This window comes from Aplidium turbinatum, chromosome 3 (assembly GCF_918807975.1).
Source record: "Aplidium turbinatum chromosome 3, kaAplTurb1.1, whole genome shotgun sequence".
NCBI classification, from domain to species: domain Eukaryota; kingdom Metazoa; phylum Chordata; class Ascidiacea; order Aplousobranchia; family Polyclinidae; genus Aplidium; species Aplidium turbinatum.
The window spans coordinates 1,545,241-1,570,662 of NC_137474.1; the positions used below are offsets into that span (position 1 = coordinate 1,545,241).

Sequence of the window (25,422 nt, forward strand, 5' to 3'; positions counted from 1 at the left end):
CCTTCTACCATGGCCGACTACAGATAGGGGGCCACACTAGAGGGGGCCATGCTTCTACCTATAAATACTTCACCTCATTTAGGTTTATTTTGTTCTGGCGACAGCTCCTGAAGAGAGACAGGCGGAAAACTTCAGCTTCGAGCTGTGTGCGACCTTCTGCTCAATACTTTCGTTTATGAGTCATAATGGTTGCTTGCACGTCATATTGCACCTTGCAACATTGTTCTTAAAACAATGGAACGATAGCATCTCCATGGCGTTCCTTGGGAATTCCAAGTCTTGGAAGGCTCTCGCTTCATTGTATATTGCGTTGACACTTGGTTGGCTTTGCTTTGGTGGTCGACTGGCTTGCCTAGTTGTTTTCATATCCATAGACAGCTCCAGACAGCAAAACCCATCATTTTTACATTGATTTAGCGGGAGCAGACGTTGAATCAATGTTGAAATGACGGGTTTTGCTGTCTAAGAGTAGACACCTTAGATCTGCGTCTTATGCATCTTCTTATTATTTTTACAACATCGTCTCTTCCGCATTCGGACGAAGAAAATTGAAATTGAATTTCAAGTTTTAAATTTTCGTTACAAAGTTGCAGGAAGAGAAGTATCATTTATGTGTATTGGTGTTTAATGAAGGCGAACATTAGTTGAGCGAGGATAACAGAAGTGGTGACATTTTAAAAGGAAATCAACGCGTCACAAAACTAAACTTTGCCCAAACATACAATAAAATGATCAAGAAGTCAACTTTAAAAGTCTTGAAACTATAAAATTTATTGCATGTTAACAATTTCTTTAAAACATTTGAATTCTCCGAAGTTTATACATTTCTTTCTTGCAGTATTTACTTATATGCATTGATGATAACACATTGAACTAAAGTATGTACTTAGAAAATGAACTTTATAGCTTTCTTATAAAGATTGAAAAAAAAGAATGAAAATTGCGAGTGAACATAGCTCTTTAAGACCAGCGAAATGCAACAGAATGCATTCAAGTTGAAAATTTCAACAAAATGTACTTAGAACACTTAGTAATCAAAACCAAATTGACTTGAATTGTCTTGTCTATAGTCTCCAAAACACCTCGCAACAACATGTTAATATGTAAAAACGGTAGAAAGTATTTAAAATCTCTAAAATGTCAAACATTCCTTTCAACATGTTGCGTTGGAGGAGAAGGTGTCCTTCATCCAAAAGTTACCGATACACTTTCAAGTTAACAGTTTTGGTGTCCGATCCCATTCTATTGGACGCGTGGCAGTGATAATATCCCGCGTCTTTCCGAGTCGCTCGTTTAAGCATCAGAGCACCAGTGGGCAGCATCGCGAGCTTCGAACGAGAATATCCCGACTCGAAAATCCCCTGAAAAATAGGGTTGACTAAGTTGCGATCATGTCCTATTTCGAAAACGGGTTTATCTGGATATTTAATAAATTCGATATCCGGTTAATAACACTTCGAAAGATGTGAAAATTTAATTTTAAACTTAGCAGAGGTCTCCAATCACCGGGTCGCGAAAAGGTTGCTATCGGGCCGCTAAAATACTCAATCAAATTGGTGGTCAACAGTGTGAGTTGGTTGAAAGTATGTCCTTGGCCATAAAATAAATTGATTACAGTAAAAGCAATTGCGATCATGAATCCAGAGGAGCAGAGGGCACTTAGTCACGTGCTGCCAAAAAATAATTAAAAAAACACGTAAACTTTCTACATTTTTGCTCGCTTCGTTCACCCCACCCCCTGTCATTTGCCTCACTGCGATTCAGAGTATTGAAGTGTTACATTTATATTGTTAATACAATACAAGTTATCTTTTCCAAACCTTTACCTCATTCATGCTGATAGACTTTCCTCTTGGCAAAGTCCAGTATTGGTATGGTTTTGGCACGCCCACTACCGGACAAGTTAATTTCACAGAACCTCCCACTCGGACGTGCTGTGTAATCGATCTAATGGCGCGGATTCTAGGAGCAAAACTTCGCACCTGCAACATCACAATCGTAGAAATAATGCATTTGTGACGTGACACTCATAAATTATGATGTTTAGTGGACCAGACCTTCTATGATTGATAACAGCCAACGAGCCAAGTGTCTCGACGAAAATAAAACAAGAATAATTTTTCCTAAAAAGATGGAGGTGCACCCAATGCACGAATCAGACTTAGTGTCTCTGTAGGAAGACTGAGACCACAGCATCATGTGGTAGTTGATTGGCCGCCTGGCCGGTATCTTTCTCTGTCGCCTTAAGTTTTGTTGAAGAGCAATTTCTTGTTGAACTGTGGAGCAAAAATGTATGATGGACGGTGAGCTTAGTAGGCTAAACAGTGTGGTAACTGATTAATATAGAATTCGAACCCAGTTTGAAGCATAAATGACAAACAAAAACTACACCATCCCACCGCGTTTTAATAGAAAATGTATAAATGTGTAAGTTATTACCTTAAACAAGACAACCCGAGTAACACTCCCGGCCACGTTGGCAGCTGTGCATGTGTAAGTCCCCGCTGACTTCTCGTCCACGCTGTACACTAACAATCGGCCACTAGACTGCACTCTCAAGCTGCAATGAAACGAATCTTATGTTGGATGTTATTCTTGTTGCATCACAAAGTTATCATTGTCATGTATTAGTTTAATAATTTCCATTTCAACCATGTCATGAGTGTTGGCCACAGCCACTTTAAAAAAAGAAAAAGGACAGTTGATCTTCTTGTCAGCCCTTTTAAAATGCCCTGCCAAGACACTAGCGTTAATCAGCATAAAAAAATCCTCCTACTAACCAGACAGACGCCATCGTCACTTGGCAACACTGGCCATAACCAGGGTTGGATCCACAAAGTAACCTTAGAGGGGCGATTTTAACAAAACATGGTGGTGTAGGTCTACATTAATCCGACCTTTCAAATACATCGTGAATAAAGTTACTTTTCTGTGTTTTTATTGGGGAGGAAGAGAGGGGTGATCACCCCAATCTCCCTTCTTGGGTTCGTCACTGCTGGTTGTAACTGGGCATGAGATGTTCGCTTTCCTTAAGATGGAGTAGAGTGAATTCTTACCACAATCCATGCGGCAACACGATATCATACGTAGCGCTGTTGTAATGGCACATAAGCAATAGACTACCCGCTCGTGAGTTTATACACGAGGAGCAGTAGATGGATAGACAACATTTGAATAAGATGTTTTTTTATGTCAGCGGTAGTTTAGATTTGTGAAAAAGCACGTCTAAAAAGATTCAAATCTTAGCGTTCACCTTCTAGCAAGCCACATTTTGTCAAGACATGAAGGTTTCTTTAAAAACATGTAAACCTTCTTTTTACCCTGTCCCATAAGCCCCTGGTCCGTAGGTTCGTCCATTTGGTGCGGTCCAGGTGATGCGGGGTTTGGGGTACCCACTTGCCGTACAAGGGGCCCATGCCGGCCTTCCACTGTTCACCCTTACATAATCGTGGGCTACTTGATCCAGGGCCGGGAGCTCTGTGTTGATTACCAGATTGACTGTGGTTCGTATCTTTCTGGAAAGTAAACGAGACACTTTGTGACGTATTTTGTAAACTTATTTACCGATAATGAGTCAGTCTGAGTAACAAAGACTTTCTCATTATGACGCATTGTGTTGTTTGTGCAGTTTTATGATCAAACAAACAAACGGTTATTAGCAAATAAAAGAAATAAGACATTACCTTCTGTGACTGTCTTCAGCAATGCACGTGTACTCCCCTCGATCCCGCATCATAACGTTGGCTATACGAAGGGTGCCGTTGATGTACACTCTGTGGCGCCAGCTAGGTATAGGTGTTGGAAAAGCAGCCGATTCACCAGATGGCGTCGTCCAGCGCTTTGCTATAAAAGGATTCCGGTACCCTCTTGAGAGAAGTCGCCGGGATTTTGGCTGAGGCAGTGTCGGGTCCAATGGAAAGTGGGTACGGCAGTTCATGTAGACTGTACGGTCATGCATGACGTATTTGTTCACTCTGTCAGTGCATTAAAAAGTTAAATTTCCTGTTCTCACAACAATAAATCAATGAAAATGTGTAAGTTTGTAAGCTTTCCGTGAACTTTTTTTGTAATCTTCAACTTGTCCCCATCAATAACTAAACGGTCATAGTTATCATTAAAATATCTTAAAACAGAAAAACTCAGTGGTGATGTTAATGTTGTTCCAGGTAGGCCTAATGCTTTTTTAATGCATTTTTTCACAAAAATTTACAGCATAACATTAAAAATGCGTGCACTGCCTTTTGCAGGATTTTCCAAACGACAATTTTCAAGCAAATTCACCACCATGAACAAAATGTATTAAAAACCGAACAATCGACCTTACCTGTAGTCTCTCACAAATTTTTTCTTTTCTTCTTTTTCTTGATCTTGATCAGGAATCTCAATTGTTTCCTTACCAGAACTTTCTATTTTGGAAGTTTTTTTCATCAAATTATCTGGTTGTTGGTTATTATGAGCTGGCAACTCTGCTGTGATTGCTGCTTTGGTTGATGTTGTAGTTGCTGCTTTGGCTGATGTTGTAGTAGTTGCTTTGGTAGATGTTGTAGTTGCTGCTTTGGTTGATGTTGTGGTTTCTGCTTTGGTTGATGTTGTGGTTTCTGCTTTGGTTGATGTTGTAGTTTCTGCTTTGGCTGATGTTGTAGTAGTTGCTTTGGTAGATGTTGTAGTTGCTGCTTTGGTTGATGTTGTAGTTGTTGCTTTGGTTAATGTTGTAGTAGTTGCTTTGGTTGATGTTGTAGTTGTTGCTTTGGTTGATGTTGTAGTTAATTCCATTTCAGTTTCTATTGCTGAAGCCAAAACAAATATGTTAGAAACAAGCATCAACAAAGAAGCAAAATAATTTAGGAAAACAATGTAGCAACAATGTAAAAATTCCGGTGTTTATGATTGCCTCACATCAAAATGGTTTGGGCAACACAAATATGGTATGCCTATATGCCTGTGTGTGTGTACGTATCAATGCGGATATGTATGCGTTAATGCATTTACATATGTGTGTAACTGTGTAGGCTATGCATGTGCCATGTGCGTATATGCTCGACTTACACCAATAGAGCACTCTGCAAAAGACAACATGCTGTAATTCTGTTGCTCTGCGCATTACTGTGCGCATTGCTGTGCGCATTGCTGTGCGCATTTCTTCTATAGTTCGAGCGCTCTGGCAAGGTGATTGGAAGTGGCCAAACATTTATAGTCGTTGATGAAAGACCGCAATTGTAAAATCGTCTATTCATCCCGATCGCTTTGTTGTCATAGTGATCTGTTTGTGACGCAAACAATAAACAGCCAACATTCTGGAATATTCACCAGGAGGTTCCGTGATGGCTGCTTCTCGTCGTTGGTTGGTCATAGGATCCTGTAGGACGTCCAATAGGATGTTGATGTTGTCTTCTCCAAGAGGATTGCTCACTTTGCATTTGTAGGTACCTACAGCAAGATTTAGATTAAGAAAGTAGTTTAAGGAAGGTGTGGACTTGAAGAACAATACAGATGATGACAGAAGTAAAAGTAGAGTTTATCAGTGATTCGCTTTACTGTTTATTTATACAGCGGTAGATAAGATACTTTGCGATAAACCATAGCCTCCTGCCTTAATCGCATGATTACCATCGTCATTCTGGGTGAGTGAATGGATCACTAAGCTCCCGTTTGGAAGGATCATCATATCTGAGGAGTCGATATTTGTTGAGTCATGTTTGGCACCGCTCGGTAAAACCCACTCATGCCTGTGACGTAACAGAATGATAGGTCAGATACTTTTGTATCAAAATGACATTGATCATTGCATCAAATTAAGAAAAATGTTTTCTTAAAAACTCTTACGTTGGCGATGGCAACCCTATTGCCTCACAATCCAAAGTGGCGGGCGATCCGAGTGTGGACGAAATCGAGGTGTCGTGCGATCCTATTGTTGGAGGAGATGAGGAGACTCGTAGAGCGACGTGGTGGGTGACCCCTCCAAACGCATTGCTGGCTACGCAGGTATACGTCATGCCGTACATAGGCGTTATCTGTTGATTGAAAATGTCAAGTTTGAACATGCTGCGTGAACAATCACGTCACTGCGTGTACACCGACGTGATTGCGTGTACACCCACGTGACTGCGTGTACACCGACGTAATTGCGTGTATACCCAGTTACCCACGTGACTGTGTGAGCACCCATGTGGTTCTGCGAACAACCATGTTGTTCTATGGCTACAAAGCATGGCCTTGCAAAATATGTTTAGAATTTTAGATTCCAATTTCAATTGGTCTCTGATTCTCATAACAGCAAAGTAAGCAATAGCTGTTTAGGAGCTTTCCTATCTTGGTTATCATTTAACGAATTGAATGCAAGCAGTGGGCTGTAATCCTTCCAATCAAAGATAAGTTTGTGGAATTGACGTGACGCGGTTTCTTTTTATCTACAAAACGGGCTTTCTATATGCAGATATGTCATTTAGCTTTAAATCCATGTAAAACAACAAAATTCAAACTGAATTCGCCTTCTTCAGTTTACGTTTGACTTCAGGAGACGGCAGAATCAACTTCCCATGCAAACATGAGCCACTTACATTGTCAACGTGCAGTACGTTGTTCGGATCGGTGTAAACTCGAGTTGTTGGAATACCCGTTGCCAAGGTTTCAGGGGTCGACCAAGACCACGTGACGTTTGGAGCTGGGATTCCTGAAACAAATTAATATTATAATTTGGTGTTTGGAAATCTTTTGGTTTTATTTCTAAATTCGAGCAACACCTAACTATAATTTTTTGTAATTTCTCCAACTACGGTCGTTAGTTGATGATTTAAATTATGCGGATGGAAAGACAAGGAAGCCAATCTTCGTGTCCACCTTCAGGCATGTCTTTAAGTGTCTTGCCAAAGATACAGCTACATGCTCTTGAGCGGTGTCGAACTGACGTCTTTTTGAGCAACAAACCCGGGCCACCACCACTCAGCTACGCAGACGTCACCACCTAAAGAGGATTGTGACGCAATAACAGCGCGATTGTTCGAACCCTGGTCTAACGCAGCTTGATGGTTTAGATTTAGAAATTTCGATCTAAAAACATTTATTGCGTGCACACTGCACATCAGCCAGACATCGCACGTCACAATGACAAAGCACTTTTTATTTGTTTACAATAGACACACATTACAACAGAAGTTGCATGTTTTCAATGTCGCGGTCAGGAAGAGTTTCTATTTTATAAGACAACCGCTGCCAAACCACATGGGATTCTCTTCCTGCTTCTATATCTTCCTCGGAACAATGCTTATAACGGTTTTATGTATAATAGTTTATGAATAGAAATAGTATAGTGTAATAATTATAATAACTATAAATAAATACAATAGTTTATAAATAAATATAATAGTTTATAATGGTTTTAAATAGTCTCTCCCTTCTCAATGTGTCATTGTGTATATTGTCATTGTTGCGTCATAAAACGACTGCACCCATATTGAGGAGTTAAACTTACCTCTCGCCGTGCATGGTATCCTCAGGGACTGACCATACTCTACAACCATCCCGCTGTAATGGGGCTTTGTGAAATGGGGCAGTCGCCAGGTAACCAAGACGTGGGCTTTATAGAGATCCCGACGGGAGTTCCGGCAAAGAAAGGTTCCATTGTGGGAAGAGGTTGCACTGCGGATGGTGACAAAAGTTGATGAAGACGAAAGTTGCCACGTAGGGGCCGGTTCAGGTAAATTAGGTAAAGTTACCAAAAGTGGGCCGGTTCAAAAATCACCTTCAGATGACACCTATGGGCTAGTGCAAAACAGGGCGTTAATATAACTCATAGAGGTATATTTCATCTACCAAAGGAAATAACTTAAATCAGAAAAAACATTCAAACCAAGTGATAAACTTCCAAAATCTTATCTGAAAAAAACTGATGGAAGATGAGATTGATTTTACTGTGGGAACGTCCGAAAAAGAGAACTCAACTTAAAAAGTTTAAAAACCTCTGTGCTTGTAGAACAACTGTCACCATTTGTATCTCACATGACCTTTTTTACTTTGTTTCACTTTTCTGATTGTATAAATTGCGTTTGATTCATACCAATGCAACAAACACTTGTTTGAAAATAAACTTTTAAAACTCTTGCTAATTCCATGTAGTCTTTCAATTGTTTATAACTTCAACGCACAAATAATAACTGCATAGAACGATACTTGCTACAGTAAGAACTCAGCTTATCAGCAGTAGAGCAAAAAATATGGTAAAGTTCAAAAAAAATATTTGATAACAAAATTTGGTATAATTCTGTTTGGAAAAAAGTTTCCTAACGGAAAATTTAATTCGTTTTGACGAAATAAAATCTGTTTCAAGCGCTCAGCGACTTACCGCGAAATAAAAATTGTGTTCGTATTGTTGAAAACTAAATCAGGAAAGTTACTGTCTTTGTTAAATTCTCTGATTATGCTTCCCTTGTGTCTCCGAGCTTGGGATCTGGAACGCGGGTAATATTTCCAAACTATTCCAGATTCTTCTTCCATCGGGCATTCTATTGTCAGGGAATCATCGTGGTTGACGCGGTATATGCGCTGCGACCGCTTTGGAACGTACAACCTGGAACACGACGCATAAAAATTCCACTAAGTTGACAAATTCAAGTTTATTAGAGCTTTCGCTAAACCGCAACAGCTTACCAGCTTACACCTGGATTCAAACAAGCAAACATTGAACTGTTCTCGGTTATGCAACTGCAAGCGCACGCACAAAATTGTGCTCTAAAGTGATGCAAGTTCCAAGCAATATGGCCTAAAGTAACTATAATCAAATGCAGACTCAAATACCAACAGCAAAGATTGGTGTTTTTTTTGGAATTTTCCTGTAGTAACGGCTAACCAATGCTATAAAAGTAAGCTTCATCTTAAATCTGAGGTGTTGTTTCATTGTCTCAGCTTTTGTTCTGTTTGAAACTTATTTAAACAACGCTAGCGCAATGATTTTGATCACAACGTAGACTTAATATTGTTCTTCTTTTGAGTATCTTTCCGCACTATGTTTCAAAGGGAAAAAGTCCTCATCATACCGGAACAATGAGAGGTTTACAAGGATCAGTTATCGTGGTTAATATTGAGCAGACGATTCGTTGTCATGCCAACTAGGACAGGATGAACTTAGATACAAATATAACAAAGGAAGAGCATTATCGCTAAAACCAACAACGACTCCCAACCTCTGTCGGTTTGTGCTCCCACTGCTTCCAGTCAACCTTCCTGTTCCTTGTGATCTTCCTAAACCAAAGACATTAGCAAATAATACAAGATAACCTAACAAAGATATTGGCCACATTTTCTAAAACATTTTACACTGGAGATGAAATCGTTGATGTAAGTTAGACACAATACGCTGCAAGAAAGACGTCTACAGTTCTAAATGTTTCACAAACTGGCCTATTGCATCACAATGCGAATTAAAACAATTTTAAATTAATTTATTGCAAATCCTCTCTCACCCTAACAATAAAGGCTAAAAAATAATAAATAAATAAAACTTGTTACAAGCCTAATCTTGAATGAGCTTTATAACAAACTGAACTATCCTGCAATATATTGCATTTTTAAATTTCATCTGCGAGCTTTTCTGGAAAGTTTCATTATTATCCAAGTCATTACAGCTTCAGAAAAATCAATTTGATATCAATCTTTTAAGCTGCATGTCAGCATCATCCTAAGCTCAATAGTCTCTGATGGTTATCCAAAGCTTGACATTTACTTTTAATCCATTTACTTTCCTTGAAAACGCATCGATCCTTTCAGCCTGCATCGGCTGAAGGCATGTGCAGACTTTTAATGGCTTTTTATTGTTTTAAGAACTTTAAAAGGTTTATAGAATAGACAATCTCCAACATTATTGGCGCATTAGCTTCTCTTATGGCATGTGATTCTCTCAAACTCTTACGAGATGTTTTTCAAACTTAGGAACAAAGTGGTTGGAACACTTGGTCAATCAAATCAAATAATAATTAGCCCAAAATGTCGACACACGAGTTCAGCAGGCTATCTACATGTTGGGCTCTGCTTTTTTTAAACTTTTTCACAAAAATCTCAAAACAAAACGTGAAGGTATGTGGTATGTCTAGTCAGACTGAAACTGAAAGTGGAAATTAGTGATTGAAAAAAGCCCTTTCCTTAATGCGGTTATACACAAGCGTTTTACTGCCACCTAGAAATAGACAATCATAAGGTTATGATCAATACGCTCACATGACGTCATACCAGTTAGTCACTAACGCTTATTCAAGAAAAAAAAAATTTTCAACTTTGGTTACAGACATTGCTGCTCAAATATAAAAAGGTTTCCCGCCAGAAAATCAGACCCTTTTGCATAGATGCAACGTCTGCAGACATAAAAACGACTGATTTGCTGTCTGGGTTGGAATTGACCTGGTTTCAAACTGGAATTAAGAAAAAAACTCAACTCCTTCAATAAAGTTCAATCTACCTGCTTTCTTTAGCTCGTCTATCTCATCAATGGCAACGTTGACTTATACGCGATTGTATAAAAGAGCTTTTTTTTAGTACAAGCACTTTTGTTGATATTTTGTTTTTATTTTGGCATTTGCAATCTCACATGTGTACTGCCAAGAATTTTGATTGCTCATGTAATTGCTGACAGTAGCGCAGATAAAGCTAACACTGAACTTATATCCTTTTCAAGCAACTGATAACAAAACACTTTCCTGCAAGACAAACCGATCCTGCAAACCTGTTATAGGATGCAGATGGATTAAGATAGTAAAGTTTCAACTTATCTCTTCAAATCAACATTTCAAACAAATTTAATTTCTTTTGGTAAAAGTTGATAAAAATGCGAAGTCACTACAAGAAGCCAGTCTGCAAGTAAGTCCGTTTTTTGCATTCATTTAAATTCTGTAAATCAACGTAGAAACTAATTTATCCTAAACAGCAAATGAGTCGCTTTTTACATTATTTCAACGTCTGCAGACGTCTTTGTTTTGGCTGAAGATGATTCCAATACAGAATAACTTGCAAGCATTCATGTCCGTTTTCCCTTGGATTTGCATTGAATTTATGTCACAATTCCGAGCATCTGGCGCTTGTTGTAATTGAATTAAACTCTGAGTTGAACTGATTAGAATTGAACAAGTTGATTTAATCAACTTGTTCTACATCTTTTTTTTTCAAAGTTTTTTTCAGTTATGGTGGAAGCTGACTTACATGTAGGCTACTTCCAAGTTGTAAAAGAACCACTAAGTTGAAAAATAACTAATAACTTAATAGCAATAACAAAAGTTTACAATAATAATAATAATAATACCTTCCAAAACATTTGCTGGTGAAACTGAACTCACTGGACGAGATTTGACGTCATCGCTTGTTGAATATTTGTCTTTTTGTGAAATTTTTCTATAAAAAAAAATTAAAATGGAAATAACACAAACACCAATTTACAAGTCAATAAACGTGTAACATGTTCCAAAAAGTCATTGTATGTGTAGCTTGTGCATGCATATTACATGAACTTGGAAGTTGGAGAATATTTGTATTAAGTGGATAGACAGGGAGGGAAGTCACTCTGTAAGCTCATCTTCAAGCAGAGTGTCGTCCAAACATAGCGACGCGCGCTCAATGGGTGTGGAATTAGGTGTCTTCAAACTGTGTATTGTTTTTTAAAAGTTTGAGATAAACTGAATGATGTGTAGCCGAAAACGTTCGTATTTTTTCTTTTGCGCATAAAAATTCCCGTGTTGCTGCTTAATTTTGTTTGTACGTAATGTAGGTCAGATCAAAAACACAACAATTTAAAAACATATTTTTTACATTTTTTTAGCTATCTTAATCTCTAAAAACGGGGTTGAAGCTTTGTCGCAGTTGCAGTCAGTAGCGTTGACAGGGGGTCCAGGGGGTACTTTTGAACCTGGGCCCGGATGATTTTAAGGCCTGCTATAACCTTTCCAATATGCCCGGGAACTAAACAAATCACATTATTTGAATATAGCGCGTTTTTCTTAAATGTATCTTGATTTGAGATTCAAAGATTTACTTGCTACCGGGTCACAATTAATTTTATGGTTAGCGTGTTTGTTTGACAATATACTTGACTTGTCACTCTTCCTATTATAACGATATAATGGTCTGGCAGCAGCTATAAATAGGTGCGATTAATTGTGGTGTCGCGTGGTTGCAGCTGCGTGCTCTTTCTATCGAAGCAAGCACGCGATTCTTCAATTGTTCTGTTGCCAGAGGAAATATGTTTAGTTGTCACGTGCTGTCATCTATTCCTTGGAGGGGGAATAAAACTTGCACGTTCCAGTAAGGTAATATATGATTTATCAACTTTTAAGTTGTAAATATTCCAGGAAAGAACTTATTTTCTGACTCTTGGGCAAAAAAGGAGAACTCTTCCTGGCTTGGTTTAAGGTTTAAGCAAGATAATTTTATATCATGATATGATTGTTATATAATTTTTCGTATAAATTTTACTGGTATTTCTCTATAGAAACATATCATTTTAGAAATTTGAGACAGAAAATGCTTGAACAGTAGCTAGCAAGTGCACCCTGCTCAAGTGTTTGGTGCCAACTTAAAACTTAGACACAGCAGAAAATATTGAACTATAAAACTTCATTGTCACTGCAGAAAGGTTGAGTTTACTTTCGAAATAACAATTACATTATTTGTTTGTACGATCAAGTATTTACTATGTTTATTGTTCGTGTTTGAAAGGTCCACTGAGGTGGTTGGTTGGTTTGGTGTTGAATTTTTATCCTCGGACTGACAAAGCCTTGATCGGTTATTCCTGGTAGTTTCGCATACTTGTAGAGGCTTTTGACGCAGGGCGGTTTACCGAGATTGACAGAGTGAAGTTTTCCGATTGTTGAAGTTTTGTTACCATGGAATTATTCCATCCATTATGTGCCACTGAATGGAGAGCAGTCCCTAAAATGCGTTGCTCAAGCGCACACCCCGAGAATCGAACCACAGCTGCTTGATCTTGAAGCTTCTTCGTTAACGAAGTACGCTCTAACCAACTAAGTTATCGGGGTGTATCAGCTGAAAACGTAAACCATGAGAGCGCTTAAGGAATCAAGCAAAGGTGTTCAATCTCAAGTGTGTTCAATCTCAGTAGCTTCACAGAAATATTTATCACTAAAATAGGTTTAATTATTAAGAAGTAAAATATGGTTTGTAGAAACAATTACACGCAGAAGGCAACGCAATATGCATAGAACATATTGTCTGTGTTATTTACGTGATCTTATAAATTTCATAAAAACTGCCAGGGGACTTTAAATTTTGTAAGCGTTTGGTCTCTACTTTAAAGAGCCTAATCTGGCTCTAGAACATACACAGTCTCTACTGCAGGGTTTGAGAGACCTGCACTGTGCAGGCTACAGTAAAATTAGGACACCTTAGGGACTGTGACATCCCTTAGGGACGTGACAGTTATAATTACCTATCAGATTGTTCCTTATTGTTGTTGACCACGTTTTGCTTGTCAGAAGATGTCGCTTCAGAAGATGCGTCTGATGTTGTTGTAGAAGTATTCTGTACTTAAAATAAATCTTAATTGTTTAACCAAGTTTTTACAAAACATAAATTACTTGTAACAAGCATAGAGCCCGAAATAGAATGAGCTGGTCAAAGAGCCAACTCAAAATTTAAAGGATTCAAGGCTGAAAATTTTTTTAATTCCTAATTTGACCAAATTGAGTCCTTAGGATGTCATAATGGATGCGCTAGACGCAACTGTCACGGATATGCTTATCGCGCACAGCTGCACAATACTCTCCGCATCGCAAGATCGGGCACGGAACTAAATATTACAACTGAGTACCACGCAGCAACAGAAACAGTTCCATCAGCTACATTAAAAATGTTATGCTATTGAATAAAGAAAATACAGTGTGAATATATAAACGTGACTTATGTTGTGCGCGTTGCATTTTCAATACGTAAAGTAGGCGACCGCTGATGCTGATAAAATGGAATTTGGCCAAGTACCGAAAAGGTTTGGAAACCGTTGAAATAGTGCATGGCGCTGTGAACAAGTTGTCAACTACAATTGTATGAAAACATTACTTTTTTTACCTTTGAATTTGCTTCAGAATCAAGAACAGTTGATGATTCCCGTAATCCAGAAAGTCCTTTTCTATCTACCGACTGGCTCCGTTTTGCATGTTGTGATGTATCAGACACTTTATCATCTTTAGATGCAGCAATATCGTTTTTAAATTGGCTCAAACTCTCTTCATTAAGGTCTTTCTGCAATGTAACTGGTTCCGACGACAACACAGCAAGCGGTGTTACAGATGTTTCAACTGATAAAGTCCTATTGATTACATTAGAATTAGTTTCTGTTGACATTTTATGTGTTGTTTCTGTTGATTCCTGCGTTGAATTCGTTTTTTCTTCTACTTCCTTGTGAATTGTATCAACTGTGAATTCACTTGTTGTTTTCCTTGATGTTTTATTTCCTGTATCAATTGTTGCTTGCTCTGTTACTGTACCCGTCATCTTGTCTGCTATTCCAGGTGTAGTTTCACCTATTCCTTCATTTTTTGACTCAATTTTTTCTTCATCTGTTGATTCAACAATTTCTTCATTTGTTGGTTCAACTGCTTCTTTACTTGTTGATTCTGATGGCGATGTTACCATCATTGTTGTTGTGACTGATGACGTTGTTGCAGATTCTAATGTTGTTGAACTTCTTGATTGAGATTGTTGCAACGTTGTTGCTGTAGAGTCGACTATTGATCTTTCTGACGCAACAAGCAGTGTTGTTGATGTCACACTTGATGGTTTTAGTTTAGTTTTTGCACTGGCAGCTGCGTTCCCAGTATTCATCAGAGCTGTGCCAACTAACGTTGAACTTGGAATGTTTAAAAAATACGCAGCTGTAGATGAAACGATGATGTTATCTGCATGCAGGGTTCCTTGAGGTGGTCCAGCTTCAGTAATATTAAGATACACAGAATAACTTGTCACTCCGACACGGTTTGCGGCAAAACATCTGAAAATAATTAAACAACTTAACCGCTGACTTTTCAAAGCGTTTCCATGAATAAAAATCTAGATTTTGTTCATGTTATACAAAGTTTTGAAATGTTACTGCTCATGCAAACAAGAAGCAAATAATTAGGAAAATTTTGTCCCATGATATTATGTTTGTCATGTGTCTGGAGCGATAAAACATATTTTCAACTACTGTACCACTGAAATAGCTTACGATTACGTCATAAATCCTTTTGTGATATAACAATGACATAGCCTTTGGAGCGGCTTTCGATTGATAGATTCTTTCAATTGCTTAACTCGTTATAACCCTCCTTGACTTTAAGCTAGAACACAAAACTTAACGATGGAGGCATGACCTGCAACTGTAGTTCAAAACCGCTGCAAGTATGCAAAACTATCACAATAAAGCTTCAAAGAAACTTTCTCGGCCTTGGCATTCATGAGGGTTCGGCTGTTTGATTGACGAGTCTGATTAAAGTTTTTGGTCTAAGTTTGATTCTTTCTCCCAATGAATCAATTCAGCAACAAATTTTCTTGTTGCTTTAATTTGTGTTTTTGTGGATATGAAAATTTGCGAAAAAAATATTTGCGAGTTTATCAAAACGGTAAAAAGCGATGGGGTCTCGAACCCCCGACCATTTGATTCCGAGCACAACCTGAAGTTTACCACAATTATAAATTTGGACCTTTTACCTATAAAGACCTTGCTGAACTCTTTTTGTGTTTTCAATGAGGATGGATCCATTTTGATTAATCGAAATTCCAGCTGCCACGTTTCTTTTCCCAAGGAAGATGAGTTGATTATCTGGAGTAGCCCAAGCTACCACTGGTGATGGGACTCCCTGGATGAACAACAGATACACAATTGAAGATTAAATTAAAAGTTCAACCAAAATAGTCAGTGCTTGGCTCAAGAGCTTCACTGCTTTGTAGAGAAAGTAACGACTTTAGATGAACATCACTACAAATTCGACAACGATCTCCAGAAAGTTTTGTTACAGTACTTTGTGCTGAGGGGATATTTTAAAAAACAGATGCTCCCTGATTATTGATAAAGATGTTAATTCAAGTTACAAAATCAGCTAAAAAACTGTATAGCTGTAAATTAGAAAAGTCATTGAGACACAAAGGCTTGATTGACGAAGATTTGATTTCCGAAACAAGCAGAACATCTGGTTGAATTCACGAACACGTCATTATGACGTACCTGAGCTGCACACGAAGACGACCAATCAGCTCCTTCATTAATAGTCACGTGATCTACATTGGATGAGATCTTTCCTTTCAGGTTGGGAATGACAACAAGACGAACAGCTCCAATTGCCTCCGAAATGTCTTTCCATTCCTCACCCCTTGATGGATAGGATTGCGAGAGGCAGCGATAAATTCCATCATCCTTCAAATCAACATTCTGGATGATCAACCTTCCAATTCGATTCAGTTTAAATCTTTTGAGATGACGCATTGGCCGAAGAAGCGCTCCATTTGTCAGTATCTGTGACGAAAGAAGGCAATTAAACCTAAAGGACTGCAGTGTACAGTAGATAGAACAACACACAATGCATTGTGAATTTCATAAGATCGACGTTCTATTTGTCAAAATTTGACAGAAATAAGAGTTTTTTAGTTTTTCTGACGTACTGTAGCTCTTCTCACAACTTAGCTCTGAATTTTAACGCAGTGTCCTTCTCAAACAATGCGCATTATTATAAAATGCACAAAGCGCTATTTTGAAATTGCTCAATTGTTAATGGAGTGGCCGAGTGATGAAAACAAAACTGGACGACTTTTAAAAACACTTCCGCCTAATATCGTTTAAGATCATGCAGCTGTGTCTTGGAAAAGCAGAGACACAGCCACAAGAGAGCTTTGAAAAGCAATTGCCCCCCTAAAATTTTATTTTGCCCTCCCACAAGAATGAGTTTTTAATGCTATTACTACGTTTAAGTGACATTGTATTACATTTTGAATGACTTTTTGTAAATGTTTGGCTGCATGCAGTGGATACATTTTTAAACAAGCTCTTTATTTTAAATATTAAAGTATTCGCCCTTCCCAACAATTGCTTTTGCTCTCTTAAAAATATTTTGTTTAACTACGTCATTGCGTCAAGGCACTTAGTTACGTATCTAACAAATGGAGATAACTAATTCGATGAATGTGGTTTCTTGCTGCTTCCAGCGGTCAACTGTTTTAAATCTAAAATTGCATTGTAGCTTAATAGCGTGGCCTGCTGTATGCTGTCAGTTGGCAGAACGGAATAGAAATAAATCTTTATTAGTAATCTGCTCTTTTTTCGATAGAGTGTCGTGGCCTTAAATTGCCTACAAACAATTTGCACCATCTTGCATTCACTACGAAATTGAAAAAAGATCAAGATTAACAGACGCAGTGATAGAAAATGCAGTTTACCAGAATCGCTAGTCATTTTTCCGCTTATGCAGCTATTGTACCCCATAAGAAGAAACACTCGCTCGAAACTGGCTATAACCGGTTGCAAAGAGTCAAAACTAGCCTACTGTCGGATCAAATATAATATTTTTATATCCGTTTAGAGGTTTTACCCAAGATAATCTTGGTTTCGGAAATCCAATCGCTCGGCATTTTAGCATGCCCATCTGTCCTTCCATTGCTATGAAAGTTTTCATCTTCAAAGATGAAGGCTCGACAGCTTTAGTCCAGGGAAAGTCCCGTTTACGAGAACCGTTATTCAAGCGATAGGGAACAGCAGCTTGGAACAGCAAGTCAAGAGTTCCTTCCTATAAAAACAAGTCCATTTATTAAATCAATTCATCTGTAAATCAATTCATCTATTGTAGGCATTTACACCAATCAGTATAACAACAATACAAATTATCTATATTAATATATAAAAACTTTAAATGCCTAATATCAGAAATATTTACTTTGGTTTGTAGCAGATCTACAAAATTCCATAATTATAGAAAAATCAATGAATCTTAAACTATTTGAAAGCAACAAAATCAAAGATTGATTCTTAAGAAAGTCATGAACAGTTCAAATTTGTGACTCAAATTTCTGGCTAGTTTAATGCAGAAATAAAGTTAACTCGACAGAATGAAATTTGTGTTATCGGATTAAAAACAAATAGGATGATACGTCACGGCTTAAATCGTAAACCAATCTGTCAATCAAGATGATTATACCGGCACAAAATTGTAATAATGTAAATGATTGAAATAGAGGTTTAAAAATTGAAAAAGGTGGTCTTGTGGGCTATTTATTATTGTATTTCTGTTCACTTAAACCAAGCACAAGAGTCTACACAAAGAGCAATACCTCTGGCCGAAACTGATGCCCAAATAAGGTCATAGTTGAGCGTTCAGTTTTGAAGACATCGAAGCTGTTCAGCAAAGCTGCACTTTCGAGCCTTAAACCAGGGCTCGGGAGCGCCGTTAGTGGTTCGTTTTGCAACTGAAAAAGCAACTCAAAATTCAAAAGTAATAATAATAATAATGTTTGTTTTTATATAGCACTGTATCCACCGCAGAATGCATTGCTCCTCAGCGCTTTACAAAGCAGACAGTGCTAATGCAGTCGTATAGAGGCGTAACCGAGCACATTATTACCGGAATCCATTCTATTGCACAGTGCCTCAGTACCAGGCAGAAATTAGATTCAGTACCATTTTTAAAAAGTCTTTATCTGTGACGCATTCCAAAGCCGTGTGTTTCAATATACGAGTGATGTTCATTTACCAACAGGATTAAGAAGTCGAAGTTGATTATATTAACACAACTCATCTTCAATGCAAAATAAAAATTACCCAAATTTATCAAATCAGTAATTCTGAAAATAGGAAGTTTCATTTCCATGCAAATACTTCGTGCAAATCAAAAATAAAAACATCCAGTAACTTCTGCACTGCTGACCCTTTCAAATCTCACCTTCACAGTGTAACTGACCACAGACCCATTGTCCAGATTTTGCTTATTGTGGGTTGCAAAGCTAAGAGCAGAGTTAAGATACGGATGAAAAATTTGCTCCAAGCGATTTTGTTCTCTCGGATATTCCACCATGCAATGCATCACCAGTTCAAGGTTGCCGATGTACGTCACAGTGACGTCATTGTTTGCGGTCACTGACGTCACCGGTTCGTGTGTCGCGTTGCAATGCATCAAGACAAGTGACCCGGTGCGGCCATCCATTCTCAAGGTGAAACTCGGCCTCAGTTTAGCCCCATACTGGAACAGCATTTCCTCTGAAACAAAACAATTTTGTTTCGAATCGCTTCATTCGTTTTGTTATGTCACCACGTGCGTTCATTGGTAGTGGATCCAGACAGTGGATCCAGGGGCAATCGGGGCGTTCACCTCCTCTAAAACACTGGACATTAACTTTATTCACGGTGTACTTGCAAGGTCAGATTAATGTAGCCCGACCCATTATTGTGTTTTTATTGAAATCGCTTCCCCCTCTCTCAAGGCTACTTGCTAAATCCGCTCCTGAGTCTATTTCAAAATTATCGCTCAGATGAAAAATTAAAAAGTTGATTGGCGGAACAAAACTTGAAGATTGCGAGCAGAAGGCTGCACATAGCTCGAAGCTGCAGATTTTCGTCTGACTCTCTTCAGGAGCTATCGTCTGAATGAAATAAACCTAAAAATAATGAAGTATTTATACTAGAAATTAATTAATGTTGACTTAGTAAGTAACTATTCCTCCTCTTTCAATTCATTTTTAATCCTATCAGGGTTTACTGAACGGAAGACAAAGAAGTTAACTTTATTATTCACTTTTTGTCCATCTTTAAAACAAAAAAAAATCGATTTTTTTTTTTCAAGACATGGCTGTGTGATCTGAATGGGTTTCGAATCTTCCTGCGAGTATCGACAAAACGCGCTCATTACTTGGCGCATTAGAAGCTTGTGGTCAAATAACCTTAGAGCGACAAGTGCACGCTTCATTGTGACGTCACTAATAATCGGATAGACAAAATCGCGGTCAGGATGAAGAGCCTGGGTGGTCGGATTAGGTGCAGGCAGACTTAAACAAACATAATCTACATGCAGGTGCCAAATGAAAGGGGGAAGGAAATCTATTGCACTGAACATCTGCTGACGCAATAAGGCCAAATCCCAAGTTATCTCTCAAATCACTAAAAGTGTGTTATTTTATGAAATAAAAGATTTCCTCCTTTGTGTTATACGTCCGCTGATGTCACAAATATAATAATAATAACATTTGTACAGCGCCACATCCACAGTGCAAACTATGCTCCTGGGCGCTGTGCATGACAATGGTGATAAAACCCTCTAAAGTTGCCAAACCACAAGTATGGTGCAGAAAAAACAAGAAAACTTTTTCAATTTTATGCATTAAATTAACTTTTAGTTTTGTTTTCGAAGTAAGTAGAAAAATTTGTTTAAGAACGCATTTTGTGTAAAAAGTGCCGCAACCGCATTTCCTTGAAGTCCAGTACTATACTGTGCAAGTGTAAATAGAAACCATATCAGAAACATGGTGAAAAAATTAATGTATTTCAAAAATAGTATTTTGTTTCGACATTTTCAAACGAGCTATTCCTGCCACAGAGGAAGAAAAGTAGAACCAGCAGCAATGCAATGATTTTCAATGAGCATTGCTCAGCTTAGTAATGAGCTGAGCAACGCTTTTTAAACAAACAAGCTTCTGAAAGAGATCACATAAGCTATTCTCGATTATATTATTTGAACTCATGTACGAAAATAATTTTAAGCTTAACCTGACGCTTGTAAAGTTGTTGATTTGACTATCATCGAAGCGCATTTGTGATGTCATAACAGTAAAAAGCTTACAAATAGATGAAAGTGCCTCGCATATGCAGATATGAATCAATCTATCGAGCCAAAGGTTGGAACTTACCATTCCGAATCTCCATAAGGCTCGGATCGTCAGGGAAGGCCACTGTTGACGTAGCATCGTCTCGACCAATCAGACGAGGCAACGAACAGGTCATGCTGTCATGTGATACATGCGTCACAACTTCACCTTGCATGAGCGCTGGATCGGCACACACTGCGCAATTTGGAGGCGCACCTCTTTTCAAAACAGATTGTTTGCATCTGAAAATATTGTTGAAAGGTATAAGGTCACTTTTTTATATTGTACTGCAGCCTGTATAACAAGACAATAATGATAATTGCTTTGCACCCATTTGGTTTGTAATATAGCGTCAATAAAGAGTCTTCATGGTCGGCAAATTGTAGCCAATTCTTTAGAGTTGTATTCAGTGAGAGATTAAATTCTTTTGTGCAGAACCATTATTCTTTGCCCAATAAAATGCAAGTGCAAATAATGAAGTTGTAATTCGCTTGGCACGTATATCCACGTACAGCACACAGACATAAAAAAGCTGGCGGGGAGTTAATGAGGCTTGCTCTTGCCTATGAGCAGCAATAAGAATTGTTGCAAGGAGTTCCATATCTCATGATTGGAGTCTGAAAGGTCCACATCTCGAACAACGGAGTGATAGGTGATGTTGTGATTCCTAGTCACAAATAGTAGTCCAAGAGAAGGTAACGCCATCTTCGTATGAGCCGTTTTCTTACCCAGTTTAAGGATCGAAGGGCGCTATACCTTTTGTCACCCTTGAGACAGCGGCGACAAGTCGGGTTAGATTAACGCAATTGAAAGCAATTAAACTTAATCGAACTCTTTGCACGAGAAGGAACCGGTTTTGTCGTAGCAATTCCCTAGTGGAGTGACATGATTTCAAAACATGTACTTTCACTATCTAATATTAATATTATTATTAATCAAATTTTGAAAACTATTTGAAACGGTTTTACGTCGATATTGCGTTGCTTAAAGTAACTTTAATGAAAACATTCAAGGAAGCACTTCAATGTTTGCAGGTCTAAATTTATCATGTAAAAATAAACTTCTAATACTTCATGCCTGACACGCGATAAATTGTGAAACTTAAATAATTGCTATGGGATGGCGCAGTGGATAAGGCGCTCGCTTTCTGATCATGCAATCCTGGTTCGACTCCCGGCCTATGCTGGTTGTTGAAAAACAGCGCTCATCTCTACCCAGGGTGTAATGTGTAATGGGTGTAATGAACTGGCCACGTTAGTGCCGAAGGCTCAATGAGAACCTTTGGCATCGTTTTTTTGTACTCAGCCTTACAGTTATTTTTGTGCAGATGTGTTAGACTATTTTCCTGATGAGGGCATGGAGTTTTGCCGAAAAAGTTTGATTTCATAAGGTTATTGTATTGCTTGTATGATGTCATTGTTATTCAATCTCATTAACTTGTCTTCAATTATTATCTGTCTGTTCAAAAAATGTCTAATAAATCTAAGAAATTTATCAACAACATAAATAAATGTTCCCAGGCAGTCGAGTGTAGCAAGAATTGACAGCGATAAACATCGTCGTTTCGCCCATGAGGCTGGGCTCATCAGTATCGCACCACTTATTCATGCTACAGACTATCAACCACCGAGTACTCAGCCTTGTGCTGACAGCCAAGAAGAACGCTCCTTTCTACACAACGTAATTGAACGATGCTTTGCGAAGAGCTCAGCACCAAACAGGCCACAATTACCTGTATTTTCCACTTTCTCGCATCCACTGATGCAACCATTGGAGATGGCAAGAGCATTCCCAAGGATTTCCATGGAAGTAGACGTGACGTAAGCTGCTTATTCCAGAAAACAGGCTTTGTGGCAGAACGCGAAATTGGTTGTTCGACAAATACAAATACTGAATGTGGGAAAAGCTGAATAATAAATGACAAGTTTGAGCAAAATAACATCAAGTTCGACATGGCGATTAAAAAAATGGGATTAATTTATGCTTCTCTCTGCCGTGAAGAGTTAATTCTTTCAAGGAGCATTAACTTGATTTTCACTTATGCCGTCACAGCAACCGCGAACCATAATGAAGACTAAACAAATCGTTATTTTTTGTCACATTTAAACAAAAATAATCGATTCAAACCTGAAGTATTGCTTGAAGCGCAGCGTAACGAAAGTGTCCCTGTGAACTTGCGAGAGTTGATTTCCTTCCAGTTGCAGTAATTTGAGATTAGTGAGACCCCGCAGAGACTCAGGGTGAATAAAAGTTAATCTGTTGTTGTCCAAGTACAGTCTTTTCAAGCTTATTAGATCGCTAAAGGTCATCTTTCGCACAGCTGCCAATTTATTCCAACTCAGACGAAGCACTTCTACTTTAGCGAGGTGACTAAATGACCCCGGCAATGAGTGAATGGCGTTACTTTGTAAAAATAAAAACTTGAGCGACAAAGCGACTTCACTGAACGAATTGGGGGGGAGTATGGTGAACTTGTTGTAGGCCAAATTAAGCCTTTGTAGGTCACTTGGTAAACCTGATGGAATCGTCTTCAACAAACGAAACGAGCAACGTGCCTCGTGGTTTGGGTAGCACTTGCACTTTTTCGAGCATCTACGTGACCTTTGACCTCCGCGCGAGCTTTGTTTTGCGATGCCAAGACTATCAGGAACGTAAGCGGAGGCTAGAATTGGATTGCGCGAGTTTGTCTGACGCCGAGACCGTTTGTCTGAAGTTGACAGAAAATAATTGTTTCTCGATCGATCTCTTTGAGGATGATGAGATCTGTCTGCTGACGTTTGCTGCATTACATTTGCTGCTAATAATAACAAGAAAAACGTCACCAGCCAAGCACGATAAGCGATTGTTTTGTTCGAACAAGCGGCCATTGTTCTGCTTTCCTTGTTCATTGATATGCGATAGTTCGTCATAAAGCTTCTTCTCACGTCGACAGTGTGTCACAAACGCTTGCAAGATTGCGACATGCTCCGATGAAAATGTGTATTTCTGTTTATACTGAAAATATTTAATCTATGTTCAGAATTTCCGGACCACCAATCGTTCTTGTATTTATCTAAGCTGTTCAATCAAGCTAGGTATGTCCAATATACATTAGAAAGTGAGCAAATACCGAAAGTTTAACTTTGGCCTTGTAAACCTGTAACATATTTATTTTGGTAAAGGCTTTTTTACTATTCTTCTGCTATTTGACCATGTTTCCCGTGCGCATTTGCATTCCACCTGTGTATTTGGCTGGCACACATAATTGCAGTAGTATAAGCCTTAGGCTATCCTTTAGAAAAACTAGGAAAAATTTAAAAAATCAGCCTGATGGCTCGTTTAGAAATAACTCTGACTCTGGCACAGTAAATTTAAACAAGTGCCAAAAGTATTTTTCTCTTTAAGTTTTAATTCTAGTATTGTTTTCGCACAATGCTAAACTGAAACAACTTATGTTTGAACAACGATTCGCAAAACAGAGAAAATGATAATAGACTAAAATTTTGAACTCAAAAGAATTTATTTTTTAATCTATTTTAAATTTACTCAAAATGTTATGAAGCTATGCATTTGAGACTCTCATATATTGACCTGTTGTGTTTTTGTAAAAAAAGAAAACTGTGAAATTTAATCTGAACATTTCAACTTACTTTTTGAGCATTTACCAAATATGTATAGCGGAGCCAAGGTCATGGAATGTTAATGGTTTTTCTTATTCGAGCGCGTATAATAGCCAAGGATTAATGCGGCTATGAACGTTTAGACAGGAGCTTGCGTTTTGATGGATCTCGGGTTTAATATTTCTTACGAAAACATATTGTTAGGACTGCAGGAAGCAAGGTTGTTTTATTTCGCTAAGAAAAAAAACGTTAAAAGACGTCATTGTAATGACTTATCAACTATTAGTGGTTGCATATCAACTTTTCACTTTGAGAAACCAAATTTTATACATTTGACTCGTTTATTGATAAAAGAGCCTGGACCATCGTATTACACTTGTGATATCACAACAACATGGACTTTAAGCCAATGGATACGCGAGGTGCACTGGATGAAAGAATAGAGCATCGATTTCTGAAATTGTGAAACAATTATCTTGCTTCAAAAAAAGCAGGCAATCTCAATTTTATTTTGAAAAAAAAAATGCTTTGACCTGGCAAGGCAACAAAAAGACGGATCTGAAATCATTTGTTTTAGCATTTCAAGTGCACACACTTGGTGGAGAAGTAGCAGTGGTGCAGGGGGATCCAGCAAGTAGACTGAAGGGGGGAGGGGTTCAACAAAACGCAATGATGTGTAGTTCTACATACATTAATACGACCTTGCAATTACACCGTGAAGGAAGTTAATTTTCTCTGTTTTAGGGGGAGGGGGGCATCGCCTCTATCTCCCCTTTTAGATCCGCCACTGGGTGGTAAATCGTAAATACAAAAAATAAACAACTACTGTAGTTACATACAATTTAACATTTTTTAAGTTCATGGGCATCTTAAGCTTTGTTACTTTCTTTTGTCTCTCGATCAAAAGTTTAGATTCACTTCTCTAATAGCAGCTTTAAAACTTTTTGCAAAAGTTTGAATTGAAAGTTTCAAAACGTTTCTCAAAAACTCAAATATTTAAAATTCAAAGTTGTTTGAA

General features: G+C 38.2%; 1 protein-coding gene across 1 annotated transcript; it reads right to left on the reverse strand.

Annotated features, from left to right (window-relative positions):
* Positions 1-604: 604 nt before the first annotated feature.
* LOC145766964 (uncharacterized) lies at positions 605-23,925 on the reverse strand. The gene is made up of 24 exons (XM_082578685.1): positions 22,933-23,925; positions 22,538-22,711; positions 20,848-21,047; positions 18,891-19,204; positions 18,283-18,417; positions 17,547-17,741; positions 16,190-16,477; positions 15,676-15,824; positions 14,056-14,977; positions 13,421-13,512; positions 11,282-11,370; positions 9,177-9,234; positions 8,339-8,563; positions 7,469-7,635; positions 6,558-6,670; positions 5,824-6,011; positions 5,608-5,726; positions 5,308-5,427; positions 4,325-4,787; positions 3,684-3,974; positions 3,321-3,515; positions 2,440-2,560; positions 1,827-1,982; positions 605-1,361 (listed from the first exon to the last, which is right to left on the reverse strand). The coding sequence occupies exons 1-24, from the start codon at positions 23,712-23,714 to the stop codon at positions 1,197-1,199; spliced, it is 5,721 nt and encodes a 1,906-aa protein (XP_082434811.1). The 5' UTR covers positions 23,715-23,925; the 3' UTR covers positions 605-1,196.
* Positions 23,926-25,422: the final 1,497 nt, after the last annotated feature.

Coding starts and splice junctions, on each gene's coding strand:
- LOC145766964 (XM_082578685.1), bottom strand. CDS start 23,714: ATGACGAACTATCGCATATCAATGAACAAGGAAAGCAGAACAATGGCC. Junction 18,418..18,890: donor TGGTCAGTTACACTGTGAAG/GTGAGATTTGAA, acceptor TTGCTTTTTCAG/TTGCAAAACGAACCACTAAC. Junction 1,983..2,439: donor CTCGGGTTGTCTTGTTTAAG/GTAATAACTTAC, acceptor GTGATGTTGCAG/GTGCGAAGTTTTGCTCCTAG.